This window comes from Podospora bellae-mahoneyi, chromosome 2, assembly GCF_035222275.1.
Source record: "Podospora bellae-mahoneyi strain CBS 112042 chromosome 2, whole genome shotgun sequence".
Classification (NCBI taxonomy): Eukaryota; Fungi; Ascomycota; class Sordariomycetes; order Sordariales; family Podosporaceae; genus Podospora; species Podospora bellae-mahoneyi.
Window position 1 is genome coordinate 851,867 of NC_085881.1, and position 24,884 is coordinate 876,750.

At 54.5% G+C, this 24,884-nt stretch overlaps 11 protein-coding genes across 11 annotated transcripts; 5 read left to right on the forward strand and 6 right to left on the reverse strand.

Annotated features, from left to right (window-relative positions):
- Window positions 1–1,255: 1,255 nt before the first annotated feature.
- On the forward strand, window positions 1,256–2,479 carry OMA1 (metalloendopeptidase; the record flags this gene model as incomplete). Its single annotated transcript, XM_062875872.1, has 1 exon — window positions 1,256–2,479. One exon carries the CDS (start codon window positions 1,256–1,258, stop codon window positions 2,477–2,479), a length of 1,224 nt encoding a protein of 407 aa, XP_062734411.1.
- A 659-nt stretch (window positions 2,480–3,138) lies between these two features.
- On the reverse strand, window positions 3,139–3,930 carry QC761_201415 (uncharacterized protein; the record flags this gene model as incomplete). Its single annotated transcript, XM_062875873.1, has 1 exon — window positions 3,139–3,930. The coding sequence occupies one exon, from the start codon at window positions 3,928–3,930 to the stop codon at window positions 3,139–3,141; it is 792 nt and encodes a 263-aa protein (XP_062734412.1).
- A 253-nt stretch (window positions 3,931–4,183) lies between these two features.
- On the forward strand, window positions 4,184–5,163 carry mrpl8 (54S ribosomal protein L8, mitochondrial). Its single transcript, XM_062875874.1, has 2 exons — window positions 4,184–4,700; window positions 4,758–5,163. The coding sequence occupies exons 1-2, from the start codon at window positions 4,485–4,487 to the stop codon at window positions 5,115–5,117; spliced, it is 576 nt and encodes a 191-aa protein (XP_062734413.1). The 5' UTR covers window positions 4,184–4,484; the 3' UTR covers window positions 5,118–5,163.
- A 167-nt stretch (window positions 5,164–5,330) lies between these two features.
- UTP25 (rRNA-binding ribosome biosynthesis protein utp25) lies at window positions 5,331–7,803 on the reverse strand (the record flags this gene model as incomplete). Its single annotated transcript, XM_062875875.1, has 2 exons — window positions 7,423–7,803; window positions 5,331–7,371 (listed from the first exon to the last, which is right to left on the reverse strand). The coding sequence occupies exons 1-2, from the start codon at window positions 7,638–7,640 to the stop codon at window positions 5,331–5,333; spliced, it is 2,259 nt and encodes a 752-aa protein (XP_062734414.1). The 5' UTR covers window positions 7,641–7,803.
- Window positions 7,804–7,821: 18 nt separating this feature from the next.
- On the forward strand, window positions 7,822–9,753 carry QC761_201440 (uncharacterized protein). The gene is made up of 2 exons (XM_062875876.1): window positions 7,822–8,363; window positions 8,494–9,753. Exons 1-2 carry the CDS (start codon window positions 8,256–8,258, stop codon window positions 9,487–9,489), a joined length of 1,104 nt encoding a protein of 367 aa, XP_062734415.1. The 5' UTR covers window positions 7,822–8,255; the 3' UTR covers window positions 9,490–9,753.
- A 528-nt stretch (window positions 9,754–10,281) lies between these two features.
- Window positions 10,282–11,867, reverse strand: QC761_0032540 (uncharacterized protein; the record flags this gene model as incomplete). The annotated part of the gene is made up of 3 exons (XM_062872284.1): window positions 10,282–11,293; window positions 11,350–11,702; window positions 11,753–11,867. The coding sequence occupies 3 exons, from the start codon at window positions 11,865–11,867 to the stop codon at window positions 10,532–10,534; spliced, it is 1,230 nt and encodes a 409-aa protein (XP_062734416.1). The 3' UTR covers window positions 10,282–10,531.
- Window positions 11,868–11,895: 28 nt separating this feature from the next.
- Window positions 11,896–14,046, reverse strand: QC761_0032550 (uncharacterized protein; the record flags this gene model as incomplete). The annotated part of the gene is made up of 3 exons (XM_062872285.1): window positions 13,229–14,046; window positions 12,285–13,156; window positions 11,896–12,226 (listed from the first exon to the last, which is right to left on the reverse strand). Exons 1-3 carry the CDS (start codon window positions 13,283–13,285, stop codon window positions 11,896–11,898), a joined length of 1,260 nt encoding a protein of 419 aa, XP_062734417.1. The 5' UTR covers window positions 13,286–14,046.
- Window positions 14,047–14,794: 748 nt separating this feature from the next.
- QC761_201460 (uncharacterized protein) lies at window positions 14,795–15,878 on the forward strand (the record flags this gene model as incomplete). Its single annotated transcript, XM_062875877.1, has 3 exons — window positions 14,795–14,852; window positions 14,924–15,062; window positions 15,116–15,878. 3 exons carry the CDS (start codon window positions 14,795–14,797, stop codon window positions 15,813–15,815), a joined length of 897 nt encoding a protein of 298 aa, XP_062734418.1. The 3' UTR covers window positions 15,816–15,878.
- A 2-nt stretch (window positions 15,879–15,880) lies between these two features.
- QC761_201470 (uncharacterized protein) lies at window positions 15,881–16,555 on the reverse strand (the record flags this gene model as incomplete). Its single annotated transcript, XM_062875878.1, has 1 exon — window positions 15,881–16,555. The coding sequence occupies one exon, from the start codon at window positions 16,553–16,555 to the stop codon at window positions 15,881–15,883; it is 675 nt and encodes a 224-aa protein (XP_062734419.1).
- Window positions 16,556–17,061: 506 nt separating this feature from the next.
- QC761_201480 (uncharacterized protein) lies at window positions 17,062–20,664 on the forward strand (the record flags this gene model as incomplete). Its single annotated transcript, XM_062875879.1, has 3 exons — window positions 17,062–19,528; window positions 19,550–19,645; window positions 19,766–20,664. The coding sequence occupies 3 exons, from the start codon at window positions 17,062–17,064 to the stop codon at window positions 20,662–20,664; spliced, it is 3,462 nt and encodes a 1,153-aa protein (XP_062734420.1).
- An 807-nt stretch (window positions 20,665–21,471) lies between these two features.
- Window positions 21,472–23,002, reverse strand: QC761_201490 (uncharacterized protein; the record flags this gene model as incomplete). The annotated part of the gene is made up of 3 exons (XM_062875880.1): window positions 21,472–21,913; window positions 22,059–22,829; window positions 22,851–23,002. The coding sequence occupies 3 exons, from the start codon at window positions 23,000–23,002 to the stop codon at window positions 21,472–21,474; spliced, it is 1,365 nt and encodes a 454-aa protein (XP_062734421.1).
- Window positions 23,003–24,884: the final 1,882 nt, after the last annotated feature.

Genomic DNA, 24,884 nt, shown 5'->3' on the forward strand with positions numbered 1-24,884 from the left:
GAAGGGGACTTGCACAGCCCCCCCACCAATATCCCGGCAATGAAACGGGAGCGCCCCCCCGCTTCAAAAAGCTCGCTCCGGTCCACGTTTCTGATCAGTCCGTTTTGTCCGTGTTGGTCGCCATGATCACGGCTCGTTTTGGGTGGGAAATCGACAGGCAAGAGCAAGAGATGTCATTTGTTTATTTACCACTTCCCTGGTTCACAGGAGGCAGCCTTCATGATGTCTGCAGATGCGGTGGCGGCCAATCAGGTCGTGACCCCTCCCTCTGATGACATGCCGCAGGTACAAGGTGGTGTGCCCCTCCAGGCTTCAAGGTCCAGACCACTGAGGGCGCCAAGAGTTATCCATGGGAAGACGAAATCGTCAGTCTCTTGGGTTTGTGATCCAGAGTTTGGACCTGGAGAAGAAAAGACAAATGGAGTTGTCAGTCCGGTCAGTTTGCTCCCGTCGAACGCACATCCATGGCGATCTCCCACTCTCAAACATTGGCGTCTCTCGGGAACTGCAGCATGCGAAACGTTCCATCTGATGTCCCCCCAAGGGTCCCTGTGGTTATCATTTTTTGGTCTGGCCCTCTCTTACGAGACCGCGAAAATGGTGATGGCAGTTGATGAGGCGGAGCATGTTTGCTCTCTTTTTAAGAGCTTGATTTTTGATGACCGGACAGCCTCTCCGGGGAGTGACGCTTGAGTATAAGTCGATACAGTTGAACCGAGCGCAGCGCTACTTGACACATGTGGCTGCCGCTGGTCATCCCATGTTGAGCATGAGAAACGGCGACGGTGACACTCATCCTTCAAATAGCTTGGGCCTTCTTATATGGTGTCCCGTGAAGCCAAATGATCCTCTCACACGCACAGGCACGGCTCCCAGATTAAACAAGATGGACACAAGGTCCATCTGGCTCAAGGTCTTGATGGTCACTTACACACAAACTTGGCAGGGGTTAGGGCCCAGAGAAAGAGGTTGTCTAACCTGACCTCTGACTTCCTTCGCTAGAGGGTTAGGGTCTGCATCAGCTTTATTAGGTGCACACGATAAGATACGTGTCTCCCACATGCCAATGACCTCATGTGAAGGTAGCTCTAAGCAACCACCCCCACCATCATCGCTAGCATCACCGTATAGACTAGACAGCTATCTGCGACTATCCTCACTGCATCTTGGAACAATCAACCGTTGAACCGTCTCTGAACCCAAGACCCTGTACCTAAACTCCCACCCATCCGCCCACCCGGCACCTCCGACAAACATGTTCCTCCTCCGCCGACCACCTCGGTTCAGACCATCCCGTATCTTCAGCCATGTCCCCTACCAAAAGCCAACACCCAGATCACCACCACCACCACCACCCTCACCATCACCACAATCCCTCCGCTCCTATCCCCAACCAAGATGGCACTCCACCAAACCCCCTCCCCCAGAAGAAGAGGAAATCCACCAGCGCATCATCCCCCACAAGCGCAACCCCTACAATCCCTCCAACATCCGCAACCCCTACTCCTACCGAACCTACAACAACGACCACTACATCCGCCTCCAAGCCGCCGAGCCCCTCCGCGGCCCATCAAAGATCACAACCACAGCCGTAATAGCCATTGCCACAACCGCCGGCCTCCTCTTTTACTTTGCGAACCTCGAAAAGGTGCCCGTGTCCAACCGCACCCGGTTCAACGTCTACGGACCAGACTCCTCCACCCTAAAGTCAGTAGCCGAGATGAGCTACAAGAGGTTGTTGATCGAACTGCAAGATCAAGGAGCGAGGATACTACCCGAGTGGGATCCACGGACTGTGAGAGTGAGGAGGGTGATGCAGAGACTCATTCCCTTTAGCGGAATGGGCGCGAATCAAGACTGGGAAATCTTCGTCATCGACGCCCCAAACCAAGCCAACGCTTTTGTCCTGCCCGGCGGAAAAGTCTTTGTGTTCAGCGGCATCATGAACCTCGCCCGAGGCGACAGTGCCCTCGCCACCGTTCTAGGCCACGAGATAGCCCACAATGTCGCTGGGCATTTTGGCGAGAGGCTGTCGCAGGACATTGGGAAGAATATCCTTTTGTTCAGTCTCATGCTGCTTGGGGGGGTGATTGGGATTGGGCCGTTGATTGCGGGGTGGTTTGGGACGAGCGTGATTGATATCACTTTTGGGAATCCGATGAGCAGACTTCAGGAGACGGAGGCGGATTATATTGGGTTGATGATGATGAGTGAGGCGTGTTTTGACCCGAGGGATGCGGTGGGGTTTTGGGGGCGGATGGAGATGGCGGGACAGAGGGAGGTTGCGAGGGGAGGGGTGGATGTACCGGAGTGGGCAAGCACGCATCCGAGCAATGCTAATCGGATAAAGAAGATACAGGAGTGGCTGCCCGAGGCGATGAAGAAGAGGGAGGATAGTGATTGTAGTACTACGGGGTCGACGGCGGATGCGTTCAGGCGGGCGTTGGAGACGGGGGGGTTTATTATTATGGGGTGGTGAGGGGAGCGGTGTGTGGGAGGGAAAAGCGCCGTTCGAAGGGACAGGATTGTGATTTTCTAGCGTGGAGTTGGGGACATTTTGTTTTGCCACACGTGAGGGTATGTAACATGAAGGGCAGTGTATGAGAGAGGGATGTAAAGTAGTTGCTGGGCTGTCTACACCACTTGATCAATTTACAGAGGGAATAAATCATCCAAGAGCCGTCAACCATGGTTGCCATTGATCCGAGCCCAAACAAAGTCTTGGATACTAGAATCAAATATCGGATAGGCGAACTGTCAAGCTCAGACTATGTATCATCTACAAGCACTGCAAGCCCGGATAGTGGATAGTTGAAGCTGAGATCTTATATTGGGAGTGGCATCATGGTGTTGCTTCAAGATATGTGACAAATCACTCTTTTAGAAATCTCTTGCCCGTGTGGCTCTTGTAATCATGAATCTCTAGATATCACCGGCCACACCCTCTCTTACAAGCCTTTACCCACAGCAAAACCACCAAGCAAGATGAATCCAAACGTCTCCACTTCGAAGGAACAACATCGTCCCTTTTCTCTATCATATCCATACCTATACAAATACTAAACACAGTGGTATCACTCCCCATTCCACTCCCCATTCCACTCCCTTTCCATTTCCTCTCCCCTTATCAACCTCCCCTCAGATCAGCGCCAACCCCCCAAAATCCCTCTCATCAATCGGTTTATACCTCTCCGCCAAAACCTCCTCCACACTCCTCTCCAACCGCCTCTCCCTCTTCGCCTGGTCAAACCTCTCCGCCAGCGCCCTCTCAATCTCACTCACACCCTCCAACTTAGCCTCAAGCTTCCCCTCCAGCTTCTCCTCCGCCAAGTAAACCTTTGCCTTTGCCTTTCCATAAACCTCCTTCCCCTTCTCCACCGTCCTCTCAACAACCTCACCAATCTTTTTTTCTGCTCTAAAAAGTCCCTTCTCAGCCGTCTGCCATCCTTCTCTGCTTGCGTCTGCTACTCGCTCCTTGATGGCGGGGGCATTATGCGCCAGGTCGACGACGGCGGAGGAGGCGGTTGATTCGATAGCGGGGGAGTGGGACTGGGCCCAGTTTACTGCGGCGATGACCTCTGAGTTCCAGCGGGACTTTGCTTCTTCTAGGAAGGAGGTGGTGGTTGAGGCGAGGGTTTGGCGGGGGATGTAGGTGTGTGTGCCGTCGGTGGTGATGTAGGATGATTTGCGGGGGGGGAGGGTGGAAGAAGACAGGGGGTTGAGGGTGTCGAGGGTGTGGGATTGGGAGCGGAGGAGGGTGGATTGGACTTCGCGGTTGCGGCGGTGGGTGTGGAGGGCTAGGTAGGTTAGGGAGAGGGTGAGGGTTAGGCCTCCGGTCTGTTTGTTGTGTGACTGGTTAGAAATGAATGGGAAGGGTAAAAAAGGGGAAGGGGGAAAGGGGGAACATGCGAAGCCGGCTATGAAGCCCATTTTGGTATCTGTCGGTGGTGATGATGGTATGAACCCTGAAGGTGCGCGATTAGGGGAGGAGCGCGCAAAGGCGCAACGCGGTGACCCGGCGGTCGGAGGTTATGCGATGCTCAAAGGCAGGAAGGAATGGAAAAGCTGCAGTTAATTGACCCTTCCCCAACTGAAGCGCATGTTGTTCAGATAACCGTTGCAAGCAACAAGTCCACGAAGTGACGTAGAGAGATGGGCTTGTGAACAACAGCAAACAGGGACCCAAGGGGCACCCGGGCTTGGCACTCATCCCGACACCGTTGGCCCCCACTTGTAGCTTTTGCGCTCCCGGCCGGCAAAAGAGACGCCCGGCGCTGATAAGATCAAAAATTCATAGGTACCGTACCGGAGCGCAAAGACACATAACACACCAGTTGCCCATCCCGCCGAGGCGCATCCGAACCCACCCACCATCCCGGCGCACCCATTGACGACGACGACGACGACAACTTTGATACCCCAGCCTTCCCACCCCCAACCTCCCCACCTCTAACCTACCTACCCCCCCAAAACAAACCTTCAAAATGGCCGGCGGCCACGTCAAATACCGCCACCTCTCCCGCACCTCCTCCCACCGTCAAGCCCTCCTCCGCAACCTCGTCACCGAGCTCGTCCGCCAGGAGTCAATCCACACAACATGGCCCAAAGCCAAAGAAGCCCAGCGCCTCGCCGAGAAGCTCATCACCTATGCCAAAAAGAACAACGAAACCAGCAGGAGACAAGCCCAAGGCATCCTCTTTGTACGTCCCTTCCCCCTCCTCCCCTTCCCCACCGCCCCCTCTAACCAGCAAATATAGACCCCCGACGAACTAATGCCCAAACTCTTCGGCCCCATCCGCGAGCGCTACCTCAACCGCCCCGGCGGCTACACCCGCGTCCTCCGCACCATGCCCAAAAACAAGTTCGACCAGGGCGACTCCGCCATCCTCGAGCTAGTCGACGGGCCAAAGGACATGAGATTTGCCATCACCGCCGCCGCTGTGGCAAGAGACAGGAAATTGGGGACGGGACACACGGACATCACGATTAAGAATATCCAAAAGGTCACGCAGTTTAGGCCTGAGGGGAGGGATCAGTTTGAGGAGATGGTTGAAAAGGTTGCCGGGTTGCAGCTGAACATGAATGAGCTCAAGGACAAGGCGGTCAAGAAGGAGTAGATCAGACAAGATGGGTGTGTTTTGTATAATATGGGGGTGGGAAGGTGGTGGTGGGAAAAATGCGCGCAAACAATTCTTCACAAGTGTAATTTTACAAAACAGCTAGAACAGGTTGAAAACCACCGGAAGGTGGGGGGGGCAAAAACATAAAGAACGAGCAAAAACGATTAAAAACAAGATTGAATCTTCTCTATACGCATCCGGGTGAAGAGGCTATACAAAATCAAAAGTGTCCCCCTGCTCCTTGATCATCTTTCCTACCCTCGAAGTCCCCACAATCCTCTCCAGCTTCATCAAGTCATACTTGCTAAACATCACCCTGACCACTCCCTGTCCGTACTCCAACATCGAGCTCTGCTCGCTCTTCTGGAGGTAGCCACCCGCAATCTCTCGGTAGAAAAGCGGGTTGTCCGGTAACGAGTACATGATCACCCTCTTGACACCCTTGATCTGATACCGTCTAAAGTGGTGGGCTCGCTCGGTGTACAGCAGCACCTTGTGCCTTCCCGTCAGGAAATGAGACCTCGCCCTGGAAGCCTCGGGAATGTCCGCGTATTCGGATATGGTACCAAAGGTGACAGCCTCCACGATGGGGTTGTTGGCGAAGAAGTTTCTGACCCGGACAAAGTCGAGATAGGAAGGGATGAAGATGAGGGTGCCGTTGGCGTCTTTGGCATTGCGCTTGGTGAGAAGAGGCACGATGGCCTTGGTGAAGTAGTTGAAACGGGCGTCTGGGTCGGCGGCGACGGTGGGGGCGTCGAAGCGGCTGAATGTTTGGCGAGCCTTGACAGGGAGATATTGGATTGTGCCGGGGCATTCTTGTTGGAGACGGACTTTGCCGGCCCAGTTGTGACAGTGGGCACGCATGAGCTCGGCCAGTTCGGGGGTGTTGAAGGCGGAGAATACGACAGTCTGGCGGAAGTACTTGGCCTGGTCGTCGAGGTACCAGCTGCGGACACGGCTAAAGTCGCAGCCGTGGGCGTCCTTGGGCTGGATGTTGAGGTGCTCGAAGATAAACTCGACGTGCTCCCAGTTCTGCATCAGGAGAGCGTCGGCTTGATCGACAATGACGAGCTCGATCGACGAGAGGAAGTCAAAGTCGACCTTTCTTTCTTCTTCGGAACCGATGGCCATACGGAGACCCAGAGGACTGGCAAAGATGATGTCCGAGTTGTAGAACTGAGAAAAGTACTTGACAGACTTGCGGGTGAACTTCATCCCGAGGCGGAACATGTCGTCGTCGTTGCCTGAGAAGAGGTCCCGGAAATCTTCTGGCTTGTCATCAGAGAACTTGGAAAGCTTTTCGATATATCCGTCTTCAAAACGCTTCCTGTTCTCCTGCTGGTCTGGTTGGCAAACAGAAAGAATACTGTCGACCATCTTGACACATGACTGCCTAGTTGGGAGTAGCATGAGAACTTTGGGACGGGTGAAGCCTTGATCCCTAAGCTCGAGGTCTTCGTTGGCATCGGCTTTGGCGAGTCTGGCGTTGTTCTTGATCACTCGGTCGCGGGTCTTGTAAAGATGATTGAGAGCATGCAAGGCCGCCAGATTCCGAAGATCCTGTGATGATCCAACTGTTCTGTCGCAGTACAGCATATCCCGATAGTTGAAAAGGAACGGTGCCACGGTCTTCTCAACAGCACCAAAGGTTGATCTTTTGGACTCCATAACCTCCTTCAGCCGTTTTTTGAGATGCAGATTCGAAACACTCGTTATTGGTGCTGGTAATGGCAACTCCTGTCCGTCCTCTGTCTGTGGATAACTCCAATAGGCCCTGGTGGACTCAAAAGGCTGCCGTTGCATCTTCCATTTTCCGTTTTGCGCAGCTCGCACTCTTGGCGGTACTGTGTTTTCCTCGGGGTTTGAAATGTGAGTTTCGAATGGGTCGGTCTCGTCCAGATCATCGTCCTCATCAAAGAGATCTTCGGGTTGGATATCAGCGGGGTCCTCCTCAGCCTCTTCAACTTCGTCAACATCTCTTTGCTCCTCCTGCTCATCGTCTCTCTCATCCTCGTCGCCAGATTCTGGCGCTGGCGCTGCCTCTGGCTGATTGTCCTCTGCTGGAGCATGGTCAAGTTTTCTCCTCTTTGCCTTTTGCGGGTTAGTCTCAATGAGTCTCTTCATGAGATTTACATATGGCTGAGCGGACGTGGCATCCTCCTCCTCATCCGAATCCGAATCAACAAGACTCATGACATCAGACTGCTCCTCCTCCTCCTCTGGAACACCTTCATCTTCACTTTGGGAATCGCTGAATCCTGTCAGTCAGGACCTTTTTGTTTCAACGAGTTGAATGACCTACTCATCATTCGCAAGTCGTGCGCTGTCGAACTTGGCGCTGCGTGGTTCTGTCGGTGCGCGTGCTCTTCCTCGCCCTCTACCTCTCGTTCCACCTCTTCCTCGGGATGCAAATCCTCCTCTTGCGCCGCCTCTTGATCCTCCCCGTGAGCCTCCACGCGAGCCTCCACGCGAGCCTCCCCGAGGTCCTCCTCTAAATCCTGCACCTCCTCTTGGTCCCATATTTGACCTTTGAGTGAATGAGTTTGTGATGCAATTTGACTGCAACAAGTCAATCGATGGCAGTTTGCCAGAAAAGCTGTATAAATTTATTTTATTTTCAGCCTTGCCGCGCCGGCAATCCAGTAAGCCCCATGCCAAGAGACAAACCAACAGGGGTCGTTAGAAGTGCCCCACTGAAAGCCGTTCGCAGAAGTCCCGCTGAAAAAAAAAAAAAAAAGATGGGCAGCCTCGCGGGTGCTGCAGAGTTGAAAGAAAACTGCCCAAAAACTGCCCCGCCACTTATCAGCTTATCTTAGCGCGCACAACCACACAGGTCCCGCATCGGCTGCAAAACCAAAAATTCGAGGTCTGACCCCAGCCCACCGCAGGCTCAGGCTCAGGTTCGTGCCAGTTGAGTTGAAAGAGAAGGGTCCATTTTTTGCTGGCCAGTGACGAATCTCCTCCCCGACCCGCTCAGAGGCAGACTTCCCTTGTCTCCTCCCCCCATAATCTACTCCATAGCTGGCCGTCAATTTTCCCTTTGCCTTGCCCCGGGGTCCAACGTCCACTCATTCCCGATAATCGTCCATCACCACTCCCAAACCACCACCCCGAGACCACCCGAGACCACGCAACATGGCTGTTGACCAGGAGAACTTTGTCCACCTCACCAGGCCGCTTGCGCCCACCCTCCTGGGCTTCGGTGCCGGTAGCGCCCCGCTTACCGTCAACATCCAGCCCCAAGTATGCCAGCCCCTCCTATCCTACCTACTACTCCCGGACCGGCACTCTTCCCCCAATGGCACCTTGATGTCTAGACTGGGTGTCATGCTGTACGATTGCATTCCTGGAAGGCTAACCGTGCCATCTCTAGTCTGTCTTCTCCATCATCGACCATGCCGTCCGCCGCGATATCAACGGCTCCAACTCGAACCGCGTAATCGGCGCCCTCGTTGGCACCCGCAGCGAAGATGGAAGCGAGGTCGAGGTCCGTTCTGCTTTCGCCATCCCCCACGTCGAGACCGACGACCAAGTCGAAGTCGATGTCGATTACCAAAAGAACATGCTCGCTTTGACCCTCAAGGCCGCCCCCCGCGAGCAGCTTCTCGGCTGGTACACCACCTCCCACGAGCTCAACTCCTTCTCGGCCCTTATCCAAAACTTCTTCGCCTCCCCAGAGACCGGCACCTTCCCCCACCCCGCCGTCCACCTCACCATCTCTTCCGACGCCGGCAGCGCCATTTCCACAAAGACGTACGTCTCCGCTCCGGTGACGGTTGTCTCTGAGCGCGCCGCCGATACCTGTCTCTTCATTGAGGTTCCTCACAAGCTGTTGATCGCCGACTCGGACCGCTCTGCCCTGAGCACCGTCTCCTCGGCCGCCCACACCGAAGCTCGCGCCGCCCCTGTTGTCTCGGATATTGAGAACCTCGCCCAGTCGCTCGAGGTTGTCTCTGACCTGTTGGAGCGTGTTTCCGGTTTCGTCGGTGAGGTCCTCGACGAGGAGCGTGACGGCTCCCACGCCCTCGGGCAGTATCTTATGAACGCCTTGTCTCTTGCGCCCAAGGTGTCCAACCTCCAGATCGAGAACGACTTCAACAACCACATCCAGGACGTCCTCATGGTCAGCTACCTGGCCAACACGATCCGCACCCAGATCGACTTGTCGCAGCGTCTTGCCACAGCCACCATTGTCGGATTTGGCGGCGAGGCCGGTGAGAAGAAGGAGGGCGAGGAGGGCGAGAAGAAGGAGGGCCGTGAGGGCGGCGGCGGTGGTCGCGGAAGGGGAGGGAAGCGTGGTGGTCGTGGCGGTGGCCGTGGTGGAAATCAACAAAGGGAACCGAGGGAGCCCCGGGAGAATGGCGAGTAGAAGAAGAAGAAGAAGAAGAAGAAGAAGAATCTTGAAAAATAGATGATGGTCTTGTTCGGTTTCTTGTGCACTGATATCCTCCTCTTCTTTTGTCTGCTTTTCGACGGAAAAGAAACGACAATGTTGTTTTTCTTGGTTCACTCAAAAAGCAGGGTTTTTGCGGCGGGATATTATATGGGGGTCTGTCTACATGGGAAAGAAAGTCATGGCGTTCTTTTTTATAGGAAAGGGGAAATAAAAACATTTTAAAAAGCGTGATCTGGGAAAGTCTAGCTGATGATGTGAGTAAGAAGGGTCTAATAAGGGGCATGATCGGCAAGAAGTCATGGCAAAAGTGACGGGTAGGAAAGTGACAGGTAGGAAAGTGACGGGTAGGAGGTTGTTGTGTGCGAGAAAGTTGGGTAACATAATGTCAGACACGGATTTGTGTTCAAGAGACTGCGCACATCCCTAACCAACAACAAACCCCCTACTACTACATAAACATCAGGTCGATAGTATCTACAGTTCATCTTCCCCAAGAACCACACTTGACACATCACGCATGCACAACTAATCAGCAGTTAACAGACCCTGTATTGTCTATCTCACATCTATAAAAACCCTCGCCACGCCCCCAACACGAAGCAAATACAACATTATATCGCATTAATTCTATGTTGAGAGAGGCCTCTACTCCTGCTGTAAAAATTCCGCTCGCCTCCCCCCTCCCCCAATTCCATCTTCCCTCCTCCCCTCTGCAACCCCAACAAGAGAAAGAAAGAGCTAGAGTGGGGATGATGAGAGGAAGATGCCCGCTAACTTTTGAAAAACACCCGTTCAATTTTTTCTTCATTCAAGGTTGTTAAACACCACCCTTGATAGGAAAAGAGAAAGCAAACCCCCTCCCTGTACGCCTAAAACGCCTCGATGCAGTTCACGTCCCGCCACCCACCCAAGCCAACAAAAACCCAGACTTTTGCGCCTTCATGAACTTTACGTTATCCATTTCGAACCCTCTTACTCGAATGACACGCACTTTATTGATTAGGGATTCTCATCATCAAGTCGAGGGTTTCTGCGGCAATGTGGCTGGGTTGCCGTAGTTCGGTAGGTGGCTATATGTCTGCTGTCCTAGCGGCCCGTTGGACTTGGGTGCCATGTGTGGTGGACCGCCCATATGCTGCGGCGCATGCGGGGGCATGCCGTGCAGAGGTTGATGCACATTGTGGTACTGCGTCATGGAGGCGTTGGAGCTCTGTCTCGTCATACTGTAGGCACCGGGCACCGGCCCATAACCGGGCTGCGGCATTGGCTGCGGAATCGGCTGCTGGTACCCGGCGTAACTCAAGTGAGGTGAGTTGAACTGAGGATGCGGACTGCCGTGGTGAGAGCTTGTTCCTCCATATGAACCAGCCGGCGGCGGCGTAGACTGCTGCATGGGGATTCCGCCGCCGGGCACAAAAGACTGCGTCTTTGGGTTGAAGGACTGACGGCTGTAGCTCCCAGGAATTGGATGCTGGCTCTTGGGATCGTTGGGGTTGACATTGACAGGAAGCTGTCCAAAGGCATAAGGAATCCCAGCATGGCCAGGAACAGGGCTCCCCCGCGGAGGCGGATAAGCACCCTGAGTGAAGGCTGGAGGCTGTTGAGGTTGAGGTTGGGGCTGCGCCTGGGGGTGTGGTTGTTGCGGCCATGCTGGCTGCTGAATGACCGGGACAGGAGCGTTGTACATCGGCCCGGCCACTGGGGGGGCATTAGGAGCCTGGTAGGCCGGCTGAGGTGGCAGTGGAGTTCTTGGTTGTGGTCCAGCCGGAGTCTGATACTAGGCCGCAGTTAGCAAGGGAGGTGTTGGTTGAAGAGAGCATACACGGAACGTACGGTCTGAGGCACGGCATTGTAATGAGGAGGATATCCATTGCCAGGCATCATCTGGGGAGGATGTGGTTGGCCAGGTCCATACATGGGCTGCATGGTGGTCTGATACACCGGTTGTGGCGGCTGTTGCTGCTGGTATTGCCCGTTGAACTGAGGTGCAGCGACCTGATAATACTGAGGCCCTGCAGCCGCCCAGGTAGGTTGTTGGGGCCCGCACCAAGCAACGAACTGCGAGCGAGACTCAAAGCCCTCGTTGTCATCTCGTCGTTGCTTGTTGACCTTTCTTTTTCCACCGTTGACTCTATCCTTGGCGGAAACAGAGCTGGCACGAGAGACACCATTACTGTCCTCGCCATCTGCACTGTTGTCAGCAGACGGTCATGCGGCGCGCGGCGAACAAACGCACCTTGGTTCTGATTCTCCTTATTTTCACTACTTCCAAAAATGCGTTGACGGGCTTTGTTGTACGCCTCTTCTCGCTCCTCTCGCGTCATCCTGCAGGGCTGGGGGTCAGACAACATAGCTCACTTCAATCACAAACATGTACACTTACTTCTCCCGAGGGACAGACTTGTCCTTGCCATCGCTGCCAGCTTCCGAGGTTGGCTTAGAGGGAGCCGCACTTGCGGGGCCAAACTCTCCATCCTCACCCCGACGCATGATCTTTCGCGGCATCACAGCGGGTGCCGGAGAACTGCTATTAGGAGTGTTTGCTGCAATACTAGACAGAGAGGGAGGGATCCGGCAGAAGGGCGTCCTAAAGATACGCACTGCCCCAGCTTGGGACTCGAAGGAGTGTGTCATATGGTAGTAGTCTGCCAGTTTATGCATCAGCATTCTGCAGAATGAGTTGCTTGGAGGCAGGTCCATGAAAGGCTCTCTGTCGGGTACAACGTCAGCAATGGTCGGGAACAGTCGGCAAGGGGGAAACTGCGTACTTTGAATCCTGTACGAATTCGATCACCTGCTGTTCCAATCGCAAAAGAAAGATGCGGTCCTTGTGGGACTGCATAGCTTCCAACAGCTTCTCGTCTGGGTGTTGGCTCAGGAAGCCGTTTGCCATCCCATCAGGCACGACTGCTCCGCTGACAAGAGGCAGCTTCGCATCTGAGGTAAGCTGCTTGTCGGAGACACCACTTTGGGGGGTGACGATTCCCTGGTTTTTGTTACCAACCAGGCCATGGTGGGCAGTCGCTGCTCGTGATGGCATGTCGCCGATCTGGATGCGGTGAATGCGAGCGGCCACGTCTGAGCCCATGCGCGAGCTGGCCATGTAGGAGCCGCGAATGGAAAACGCATCGTCGTCCTCGGCCGCAGCCTTCACGCTGGCACTGTCATCAGGACGCAGCGATTCCTTCTCGTCTAGAGCGAATGTGGTCCCGGACGTGATACTTTTGCCGTCAAGACTGGGCGGCTTCGTTCCAAGCTCGGAATTCGAGTCTGCTCGTTGCGAAACGTCGTCGGCTGGTGTTTGGCCGTTGCTGGCTCTGCTCGACCTTTCCACGGCGCCGGACAGAGACCCGTTGGCCACAACGACGTTAGACGGTGACGCCTCGAGCTTCAAATCCTTCAACCCCTCAACAACCTTGGCATCCACGGACTGAGCCGTGCTGGCCATCTTCTGCGCAGCTGGTGAAATGTTCGATTCCGGGGTCGACATTTCGAGCGCGGGGTTGGCCGTGACTACTGGCGGAACCGGAACATCGACGCTCTTGGTGGTCTCCCTTTTCTCCTTGGGCGGCGATGGACCTGGTGATTTCACAATGGTAGTAGTGGTGGAAATGTCCTTGGATGCTGATGCAGCGGCAACCTGAAAGCAATCACTTATCAGCAAGCATGTTCTGCGGCTTCAACAAGAGGCGGACAAAGGTTCAGGGCATACTCTTGCAAACGACAGTCGCTGGTTATCGGTCACCACAGCAGAGGGAATGGCCGTCATCGTGCGACTTTTATTCTAACGAGCGCAAATAGAAAATTCGTGTCTGCCTATGTATCGAAGTTTCCGAAGACAAACGAAAATGCAGATGGTTTCGGTCCAAGAAGTGTCAGGCGGGGGAGGCCGGTTGACTTCGTAATAGGGCAGAAAGCAGAAGAGTGGCGGTCCGGCAGAAAGACGAAATCAAGAAATGAAACGGAGCAGAGCTGTCAAGAGCGAAGGAAGTGCGTCGGTATTAATCATCGTTGGTCTTTGTGGCCGTGATCGCAGGAAGGGGTCTGTCTGTCTGCTGGATGAGGGCGACGACGATTTGATCGATCCAGGGGCGGGATGTGATGGTTGAGCTTTTGTGCACTCCAGGCGGCTACCTTATCGCAGGACTGCACAGGTGCCCGTCGTTGTCCGACCGTCGGCGCTCCAGATGTCTGTACTGTGTGTCTGGGGTTCTCGACACAGGGAAGCCACAATTGGGCAGTTTGAAGAAGGGCAGATGGCTCGGCCGGGTGAGGGGCGGTGGTGGGAGGATTTCCAGCGTCCGACAAGTCGTTGTGGTTGCACGAGAAATCCGGTGAGGAGGCTTCCAGGGTTGCAGGTAGGTGCACCTTCTCTCTCTTTGCCCGCTGGAGCCAGTGGCAGCGGTTTGTCAGGCAAGCGGGCCGGCCCCGGTTTTATTTTATAGGCGGAGCTACCAAACAAACAAACCCGGACTCCTCAACGACCCAGGGTTATGCAGCTTACTTTCCTTTTCGGAGCTGCGCCGGCCATGCTGAATTATCAGCAATGCAAGTGCCCGAGCACAAACCGGATCCAAAGCAGGCGTTGATGACATTGGGTCGGAGGGGAGGCATCATTTGGGGGACTTTTTGCTGTCAGCGCTCAGGCCGCCAGACCCCATCTAAGTTGACCAATCATCCACACATGCTCACTCCCGTCAACCTTGAGCCTCGATTCCAGCACCACGGCCCCCATGTGTGCAGTTTGCAGGTACCCACGTCACGATGTTTATGAGCAGTGGTATCGGCAGCTGGAATAGTAGTGCTGTTGTCCTCACGATATTGCTGCTTTAAACATTCCTTGTGACATGCTTTAGCTCCCTGATAGCTCCCCTGATATGTGGTAAAAGTGTATCTAACCCTAACCCCAACCCGAGCAACACCCGCAAGCATGTTGCACTGGCTTCACAGTGCTTGGCAACCAACTCAACTTCAACTTCGCGACAGCGCGTTTCTACACCATCGCAGCCACAAACAGGAAAAGAATTCAAAGGCACAACCGTCTCACAGATTCTACTGGCAACCGACTTCTCGAATTTGATCATCACAAAGAGCGGCTTGACATTCAGGTGCAGCCTTCATACCTATCAACCGCCGCATCATCGCCAAATTTCACTTCATCCTAACAATTCGGCCGCTCAGCTTGCAACTCAATCATCCACTGATATCCCAAACTTGGCATCAACCGATTCATCGACCACAACACCAGACCGCATCTTTCTCACGATTCAAGATCACCATGTGGCGCAGAAGCGGTCCTTCCAAAGCGACATCGACAAACGTCCAGTGCCAAAAATGTCTTAAACGAGATACGTACTTTTCGTTTCACCGAAACTATTTCCATTTCCCCGCCATCTAACACTCACAGCACGGCACTATTCCTACGAATGCAAAGCTTCAGCCCAGGAGCGGCCGTATATTCCCCGACCCTCACGAACTCAGCAGCTGTTCAACCCCAAGCTCCAACCCAAGCTTACCAATGCTGTCCCGGATGACATTGAGAAGAAGTAAGCTCCCACTACCTGAGTCCACTGACCTCAAATGCCTAACTGCCCCACAGGAAGGGCGTAGCCGATAAGATCCTCGCTGAAAAGGAGGCCGAGCGTGCCAGGAAGCGAGAGCTGGAAAGGGACGAGGAAGAAGAACTGTCCGTAAATGGTTCACCGCCCCCACGGCGGCACAGGTCGCCATCTTACGACTCCGTATCCAGCATCTCGACCAGATCCCCTTCTCCAGACCCAAGGCGCAGTCCCAGTCCCCCAAGAAGAGAACGGATCAGCCGCGATATGGAGTTGTCTCCCCGTGGACATTCGGTTCGTCCACGATCTCTAAGCCCAGAGGAGCGCTATTCTAGGGAACCGTCAGCCATTCCAGAGAGAGATTACCCGCCTCGGCGACGTTCCCCTTCGCCGAGCCAGGCTCGTTCACCCAGGCGCCATCGCGACTTTGACGATGAGCCCGAGCCTGAGCGTGCCCCTCGGCATGCGCCGCCCGGCAGAGATGCTGAACATGACTCGCACAGACGTCGGGGCTACTCGAGATCCAGGTCGAGATCTCCTGCGCGTTCTCCACCAAGGCGGGATGGGAGAGGCCGCGGTGATGGTCCTCGGAACCGGTTCAGGGACAGGGACGAGGACCACCCCAGAGAAAGAAATGCGCCGCCAGCCCAGCAGCGGGCACCTCCGCCGCCGCGCGAGAGGAGTCTGAGTCCCTTCAGCAAGAGGTTGGCGCTGACACAGTCGATGAATATGGGTAGATAGATTGCAATAATTAGAGCGAATCAAATCTGGGTATCATATGCCTACTTTTTTTCTCTGCAAAACCATCAAGCAACAATTTCGTCTTGCTCATCAAGCCGTCGGGCCAACCCCAACTCCTCATCCTCGGCCTCCTTTTCTCTCCTGGCCTCTTCCTCTTCCTCCCGTTCACGTAGTTTAATCCCCTCCACAATCGCCGCCCCGTCCAGCATCCCATCCGCCTCCTTATCCTCACTTTCCTTGCTTCCCCTGTGACTCTCCTCGGCAACCTTCTTCTTCTCGGCTAATCGTTCTCTGACCATCCTCGCAATGGCATTATCCGTCCTCACATTCAGCACCTCCATCTTGGCGTTCAACTCTCTCTTCAGATCCCAGTTTGGTTTTTTGGGTTGGAGCTTGAAGAGGTCGATGCCCTTTTCTGCCGCCTGGGCTGCGTCGATGGCGGCTTGGCGGTTTACTTCGTCTTGGAGGTCTGCTGCTTGTTCTTCGAGGGTGGGTGCCTCGAGGGAGAGGGTGGGGGGGGCTTCGAAGCCGAGTTTGGGGCCTTTGGTTTCGGGGTCGTAGTTGCGGCCGGAGAGGTGGAGGTGGGAGACTTGTTTTGTTGGGGGCGATTGGGAGCGGGAAGGGGAAGGGGCTTCGTCTGATGGGGAGGGTGAGGGTTGTTTGCGTTTTAGGGATTTGAGTTTTGCGAGGCGGGCTTTGCGGTCGTCGGTTGCTGCTGCGAGGGTGGTGTGGGAGGACATTTTTGTTGTGGTGTGGTGGTGGTTTTTCGGAGGGAATTGATGTTCCTGGTGTTGTTTGACCGCGAATTGGTTCGAGGTACACAGTCGCGCCGCCTGTGAACAATTTCCAGTGGAGGATGATGTTGGATGTGGGTCCCTGACAGCGGACAGGGAAGCTTTCGACAGGGTTGGGGGTTTGCGTGCCGAGAGGTGGGCTGCCGCTCGTTGCCGGCCGGAAGCTCTGCAGCCCCTCGTAATGCCGATTTTTTTTGATTTTTTTTGGGAGCTGGATGACTTTCTCATCGTGATAAGAGAGACATTTCGGAGACGGCACCGGCGACCAGCGACCGGCGAACCCCCCTGAACAAATCGCTCGGGATTGCCAGTCCAACCACAACATGCCCAACCTCGACGACGAATTCGACGCATGACGACCGCACCCCACGTCCTCCCGCCCGATTCTCATGGCGCGCGACTGCATCCCGCGCCGTCGCAGAGGGACCACAATCGTCTAGTCGCATCCGGGGATGATACTGCGGGCCGGCTTGGTCGGCCGATCATGTCTGGCTCGCGCCTGTCAACGTCGGTCCCAGATACCCCTTATACACCCCTTGCTGCCGCCACCACCAATATCCCAGACATCGAGAGTGCAGAGGTCAGAGCAACTGCTGGCCCAGCTCGCCCGAGATGCGCCCTTCACCACTACCACCAGATTGTCCTTCCAGAGCGACGACTCAGATATCATTCCGCCATGGGAGAAGTCTTTGGGAAAGGTCGACAGTCATATGAGCCCCGATGACGTGGAGGAAACAGCCAAGGCGAATACAGATCCTGCGAACAATGTCAGCGAGGCCTCGCCAGAAACAACACCAGTTCCCTCTTCACTGGGGCCGGAGGAAATAGAAAGGAACTATGCGAGTACAGCTGAGCCTGGGGTGGCTAGCCACACGTTCAATGCTGCGGATCGGGACAATCAAGTACCCCAACTTGAACCCTACCGTTTCGCCGAGAGAGGAGGAAAGCTCGCTTGGGGTCCAGGTCACAGGGGCAACTGGTTGGACTCATGGGAGGCCAGGTTCCGGCCGCTGTACAGAGCCCTGAAGTCAGGGCGCGCCTATTCACGCATGTTGGCTGATGTGGAGGATTTCCCTGACTGGGGAAAAACAGAGATGCTTTTCGAGGCAGCCGAAATCGAGCAGGGGGAGTTTAAGGAGCGCCACTGCGGATTTGGCAACGTAGATGAGTACATGGCGAAATGGATGGACTCGATGCTCTACCTGCTCCGCTACGACCCAGAGCTGGCTCCCAAATTTCTCCGGGCGACTTTTGAGGGGTTTCTGACGCCGAGGTGGGCGGTGAATGATACGGCTGAGTTCCTTGCCAAATGGTGCTCGTTGTCTCGCTCAAGCAAAAAGACTACGCATGAGCTCGCCGAAACGATCCGTCATATTCTGCAGACTCGCACTCTATACATGCTCGAGTTCACCCAACAAACGCTGTTTCTTATGACAAGAGATATGGAGGCCGAAGCTCTGTGGAATCTATATCGGGACCTGCTGCAGTACGCTCACCCGCTTCACCCCTACACTTGGTACAATATAGCCCGTCGTCTTTCTCGGGATCCGAGGTACAAGTCCAGGGCGTTGGATCTGCTGGAGGAAGCCATTACCAGCGGCGAGCTCCACAGCGACGCGCCCCTGACCATGATGCTCAGCACATGCATCCTGGACTTTCAAGGTGTGGAAGACGGCCATTTAGAGCAGTTGGGGCGGCTGCGCCGGGAACTGACCACACGGTTGCTCAACCTGATCACGCCTAACAAGTATACATACAGTGTCATGGTCCGAGGCATGCGAGCCACCGGTGACTACCAGGGAGCGTGGACGATCTACCAGATCATGATTGATCAGGGCATTGAGCCTGAGCAGTTCATCTTCTCCAACCTGCTAAACGTGGCAAAGCGCACCAACACCATCGAGCCTGTGCTCCAGACCCTGGAAGAGCTTGTTCCCGAGGCGCTGAAGAGCAGGCACATCTGGAACGACATCATCGACTCTGTCTTGGTAATATCTCGGCAGCACGACCTCCAGCTGAAGGAGGAAGGCCAACGGAATGCGCATGCTGCGTTGACGTTCCGGGCCCTGCTGCTGGTCTATGCAAGGTTCTACCGGTACAAGGAACTCCAGTCTCTTATCCCTGTCAGGCTGGGGCCGCCGTATGAGACAAAAGAGCAGGTTTTTGCAACTGCGACCTCGGATATGGATGTTATCTTTTTGCGAAAGATTGATCTCATCCTCGAGCGCCTTCCTGAGCGGGTTGAGAAACCGGCGGTTCCGGGGTCGGATGTCATTAGCATTATGCTCAGGGGGTACACACGAGCGGTTTGGAAGGCGGGAGAGGTTATCAGCTTTTACAAGCGGCTCAGGGCGAAGCTTATGCAGGGACAATACACCGTGTGTCAGATCTGTCGGGAGCAGGACAGCAGAGTGCATGATGCTATTTTGGGCTCGTTGCTCAAGATTCCAAAGTGGAACAATGTCGCGTGGGCTCCTGCGGAGAACTCCAAGAGAGCGGTGGAGAGCCGTGATGCGTTGCAGGCGGGTTTTGGTATTTTGGAGGATATGATTGAGGGTGCCATGTGTGCGGAGAGGGTGTTGAAGGAGGAAGAGGAGGAAGAGCTGTTGGCGAAGAGGATGGCGGATGATGACTCGCCTGCTGATGAGGAGGCGGTGCGGACTATCGAGAGTGTCCTGCCAAGTCAGGAGGATGCTGTCTTGTCGGAACAAGAGCCTTTGCTGACCGAGGGGGACGATGGTCTACCAACTGAAGATTCAGCAGCTCAAGATATAATGACCGAAGAACATATTTTAGTCGAAGAATATCCACCACCAGAAGAAGAGCACCGGCCAGCTGAAGAAGATTACTTACCGCCCTCAGAAGAAAACCTGCCAACGAAAGATTACCTTTCGCCCTCAGAAGAAAACCTGCCAACGAAAGATTACCTTTCGCCCTCAGAAGAAAACCTGTCGACGGAAGAAAACCTGCCAGCCCAAGATGGCTTGCCTGTCAAAGATGACCTACCTGTCAAAGAGCAGTACTTACCTGCCGAGGATGACCTATCGGTCGAAAAAAGCCTTCGAGGGTACGAAGAATACCTTCAGGCTGAGGAAGACCTCCCAGCCGGAGAAGACTACCTACCACCTCCAGAAGCCGAACGTCCTGCAACTCGGGAAGAGCTACAGCCAACTGAGGACGAAGCCCAAGAAGAACCGCTTCTCACCACCGGCCAGCCTCAAGAACCCACCGAACCACTACCCTTATCCGAACCCTCGAAACCATCACCCCCAAAACAACTCCGACAATCAGCCCCCTCACGCCAGCAACTCCTCCCTCTCCTCGACCCAGACCTCGTCACCCCCCTCCACCCGGCCCCCCGCCCAGGCGCAGGCTGGCCCTCTTTCAAAGCCCAGCAGGCCCAATGGGCGGCCTTCCACAAAGACGAAACGTACCTCTACTCCATGTCGCCCGCCCCAACAATCTATACCTTTAATATTCTCTTGTCGGGCGTCATCCGCGCCTCCCGCTCCATCACCAACGTCAAAGACTGCATCAAGCAGGCAGAAGACTGGATAAAGTACCTTGCCGCTCACAACCTCCAGCCCAATTATCACACCTGGGCTATTTTGGTCAGGAACTGGTCTCGGCAGCAGCGGCCCGGGGCGGTGGCGTGGGCGATGAAGAAGATGGAGGAGGCGGGGTTTAGGGCTAATAACAAGATGATGGAGGAGTTGCAGTTGTTGAGGGATAAGGAGAGGGCGTGGAGGGAGCTGGAGAGGTTGATGGAGGAGGATCTGGGGAGGGAGAAGGAGGGGGGAGGGGAAGGGTGGGAAAGGGAGGAGGGGTGGGAGAGGTTGGGGAGGATTGTGAAGGAGCAGGAGGAGAGGAGGAGGAAGTTGGAATTTGAGTTGGTGGTGGAGGATGAGATGTATGGGAATGAGGTTTATCGTGACGGGAAGGGGGGGGAGAAGGAGGAGAGTGATTGGGATATGTTTGTGAAGAGAGTGGAGGAGGATAGGAAAGGGGAGGAGAGGGAGAAGAGGGAGGGTGGGGGGGGGAAGGCGACGTTTTAAAAAAAAAAAAAAAAAAAAAAAAAGGGGGTCGGGGGCGTTGGAGTGTATATGTACTTGTATGAGAGAGTACAAAGATGTTGGGGGGTGCATATTATTTCAGATGTATATATGATGATTAGAGCCTTGTTTATACTTGACTTTCAAGATACATTGGGGCTTTTTAGTAACGTTGATTGCGAAAAATTTTGAATCACAAAGAGATGGAAATCCCAGCTTTGAATTACCTCATCACTAGCTTTTGATTCTTTCCATCCCAGCTTGAAATGGACACAACAAGCTCGAAACAATAACACCGAATGCTTGGATGGCTGGTCACAAGTGCTTGGATAGATATTAATGAAAGACATGTTCACAGCATTTCTCACGCAGTCCAAGGGGTCAGATGTTGACTGCAACAGAAACAAACAAGCTCTTGATATTTGAGCGTTGGGGTATCATTACAAGCAAAAATACGCCCCCTCCCTTTTCCACACAACTATCCCGACAAACGCCTCCAACCAATGCAAATATGCCTGTCCCTCCGGTATCAACGCCTAAAACGAATGCAACTAGGCCTCCCAGACATCCTTTGACACCTTCATTAACCCGGGATATGCATAGAACAGATGAAAATTAGGCCTTCAAAAATGTCGAATAGGCTTCCCCCCCCCCCCCCCCCCCCCAAAACATAAAACGACGCCTCAAACAAGTGTAAACAGAGGCCTATCAGGCATGATTTGATGCCTCCCAACCAATCTTTTGATGCCTCAAACGAAAGAAAACAGGCCTCAAACATAAAATAACGCGTCCCGGCTTCTCTTTTGACGCCTATCCGAACATGTCGGAGGCCTTCCCCTTGCCCTCATCGAGCTTCTTTTCCTTCTTCTCCTCATTTTCGGGACCCAGAACCTTCCGCACCTCCGGCCCCGTATAATTCCCCGACTCAGGACTGTACCGACTATTCATATACCCTGTATACTTCTTCATAAACTCCTCCCTCTTTCGTTCATGATGCCGGGTTGCTGCTCCTAGAGGGGGGCAGCGCTCCTGTTGGTGGGGAGCGGGAGGGGGAGCGGGAAAAGAGGAGAGAAAAACGGGAGGGGTGATGGAAGGGATAGGAGGAGGGGGGTAACTCGGTGGTGGTGGTGGTGGCGGAGGAGTGCGAGTCGGCATCGGGGGAGGACGATGGGGTGAAGGAGGGGGGGTTGCAGGAGAGTCCGCCAGGGACAGCAGAGCTAGCTTGCCGATGGGGGAGGGGGGGAGAGGCGTTTTGGTGGGGGGGGCGGCGGTGGGTGTGGATTTGGGGGGGGGGCAAGTGAGATGATGAGGGGGGGGGTGTGAGAGGGAGCTGCTCCTGGTGGGGTGAAAGTCGCTTGTTTCGGTCGACTTGATGATGATGGGGGTGCTGCTCTTGTTGGGAGGGCTGCTCTGGCTGGTGCCGCTCGTTTGGCTGGTACTTTTGCTGCTCTTTGGCCGGCTGGTGCTTTTCGTACTGGTGCTGCTGCTCCTCAGCTTGATGGTACCGCTCTTTTGGCTGGTACTCTCGAGACCGCCGTTGCTGGTCTTGCTTGTCCTGCTGGTACGAGTTATGAGACTCATTGGACTCGTCCTCTTGCTCTTCAGTGACCGGCTGAAGACGCGGCGACGACGGGGAGAAAGCCGGGCGGGGAGAAGGCGGCGGCGGGGGGAGAACAAAGCTGGGGGGACGGAAAATATCATCCTCTTCGATTTCGTCCCAGTCGATGCTCAGCACTCGTCTGGTGGCATCCCGATAGGCTTTCGCCCGTTCTTGGGTGCGCTCAGGCTCAGGAGCAAGCTGCTGGCCGGCGGCGGACGACGGGTCGGGGTCGCTTGCTGGGACCGGCGAGTCGTCGCGGGGAGGGAGAGGCGGGAAGAGTCTGTCCAGGGTTTCCAAAACGTTTTTGGCCTCTTGGGCGTGCTGGGAATTGGGGGCCTCGGGGTGGAGTTGGCGGCTGCTGCTAGCCGCCGCCCTGGTGGGCGACTCCAGGTCGTCGAGGCAACGACCCAGCGGAAGGTTCGCCATGAACTGCTTGTAATCAAGCAGGGTGAGGTCGTTGTCGTCGGGCTCATGGGGGTCCCGGAGCAGCTTTGGTTTGGAGGAGAGGGAGGGAGCGAAGACAGACAAGCTGGTGGCGACGGGGAGGTTGGAGGGGTTGGAGGAGGAGAAGGAGGAGGAGGAGAAGGAGGAGGAGGGAACGGTGGTGGCAGCAGGAGCAGCACCCTCCTCGAAAAAGGTCGCCAGACTCTTGACGGATTTGTGGCCTTTGGCCACCGCCAGGGGGGTCGCAGAGGGCGACACCTTGCGCCCGAGGTTCGAAGCAAAGGTATCTATCGACATTTGTTGTTAGGAAACTCCAGTCAAGTTGATTTCTTCGACTTTTTTTGCTCTCAAGTAAGCAAACAAGTGAATCAAGTCGAGCACGAAGGTGAATTTCGAGGAGTCAGTCGCAAAACGGCCGAGTTGCTCAACAGGTCTTGACGTACCGTGGCTCCGGCGCGGGATCTTCCTCTCCAAGATGAGGCCGGTGATCGCCCCATCTTCTTTCTTCTCCTTCTTCTCCATCGTCTGTGAGCGGTAACTGCGATGGCGTGCGAGCGCCTGGTTAGCGGTTGAGGTTGGTTTGCTCGAGCAACATCAAGACTTACAGAAGCAGTTGTGAACGCCGATGAACAGTTCAGAAGCGTTTTTTGAGAAGCCCCAAAATCTCAAAACAAATAAGTGTGTGCGAACCGCTTAGTCGCCATGCTTAGTCGTCCTGCGGTGCCTCCATCATCAACTGCGGACCCGCCTGCCAGCCGCAGTCAAGCCGTAGAAGGCCCGGAGGGTTCCCAAGGTATCTGTCGAGACATTGCGGCTCTGGAAGAGTGTTCACAAGAAACAGTGGCTCTTGGAGTCCAGCTCTTGGTGGAGGTGGCAGAGTACATTGTGACTGACGAAAGGTTCGTCAACGCAGTCCATATATTTGACTCGTTACTATCAACCTGTTGATCAGAGTTGCGGACTGTAGAGTGGCGCTGGGAGCGGCTGCACAAGACTTGTTCGCCACCTACCTCACATACAAACTACCTTATGGAGACAACAAAAGGACCAACAAGGACCCGCTGCTCCATTTTCTAGAAGAGTTCACTTTCTGCTCTTTTGGGTGTTTGGCCTTCAGCTGAAGACACAGTCTTCGTGAACCTGAGCACGGTGGAGAGCAGGAGAGACATGTTGCCCACCGCAGACAGCAATTCAGGGAACTAGGGCTGTTCTGTACATTGAAAGTGACAATATCACGAGGATTAGAGTGTTTCTATCATGTATATGAGTAGAGTCTTCTATTGCTATCCAATATCAACAGTTGAGGTGGCTCGTGCGTTCAGGGGCTGCTTTGCCCCTGAGCTGTTTGCCACCACCCGGACCATCACCATGTAAACAAACGTCAATCTTCACATTTGCCTCCGAAATATAGACAAACTGGCATATTTGACTCTTCACAATGCAGTTTAGGTTCATTAATGCCACAAGCGTACCCTCTTTCGTCTTCATGTTCAGTCCTGGAAAACACTCTCCAAGCACACAAAGTGCTGACATGCACAACAAGTGACACCCGTCATTGAAGATGACAAATGTCCGAGTGTGATGTTGTTCAGATCTGTCTTTAAGCCGCAAGCCATGTAAGAACCTAACCATAACGGTGGTAACGTGTTCTCGTAGCCGCTGGCACAAGGTCCAGACATGGCCGTTTTCGGGGGTAAAGCGGTGTCTCAACCATGAAGAGGCAATGCAAGTGTTTACAACAAGCGGCACAGGAACTCGCGATACAACACTGAGCTATTCTCTGGAGAACTCTGGAGAGGTCCACGTTGGGCGGGATCATGCTGACTGAATGCGACCTTGAGCCCTTCTTTGGCTTCCAAGAAGCGTTACACAGACCCAGCGGCTACAACTATATCCTACCCTCGCCGTCCCTGAACATATAGCTCAACAAAATTAACTCCCCAAAGTACCTTTCTCGTTTCCATTCCTCTTTGTTCCAGAATTTACAAAGGACAAGTGATGAAGTTGGCCCTTGATTCTGGCTCTGATTGGCGCTGACGCGTATCACCGTATCCATCGTATAAGCAGGCAAAATAGCGCGGTGACCCCTTGTACATCAACAGCGTCTGGTCTCAAACTCGCTTCCTCTGGAAATGACACTCATCCCTGATCCGATCGGATTTGCCAGAGGTGATCACCA

Excerpts from the sequence above, each read along its gene's own strand:
- mrpl8 (XM_062875874.1), top strand. The coding sequence starts at position 4,485 with ATGGCCGGCGGCCACGTCAAATACCGCCACCTCTCCCGCACCTCCTCC. Across the intron at positions 4,701-4,757 it reads AAGCCCAAGGCATCCTCTTT|ACCCCCGACGAACTAATGCC; the intron begins GTACGTCCCTTC and ends CAGCAAATATAG.
- QC761_201440 (XM_062875876.1), top strand. The coding sequence starts at position 8,256 with ATGGCTGTTGACCAGGAGAACTTTGTCCACCTCACCAGGCCGCTTGCG. Across the intron at positions 8,364-8,493 it reads CCGTCAACATCCAGCCCCAA|TCTGTCTTCTCCATCATCGA; the intron begins GTATGCCAGCCC and ends TGCCATCTCTAG.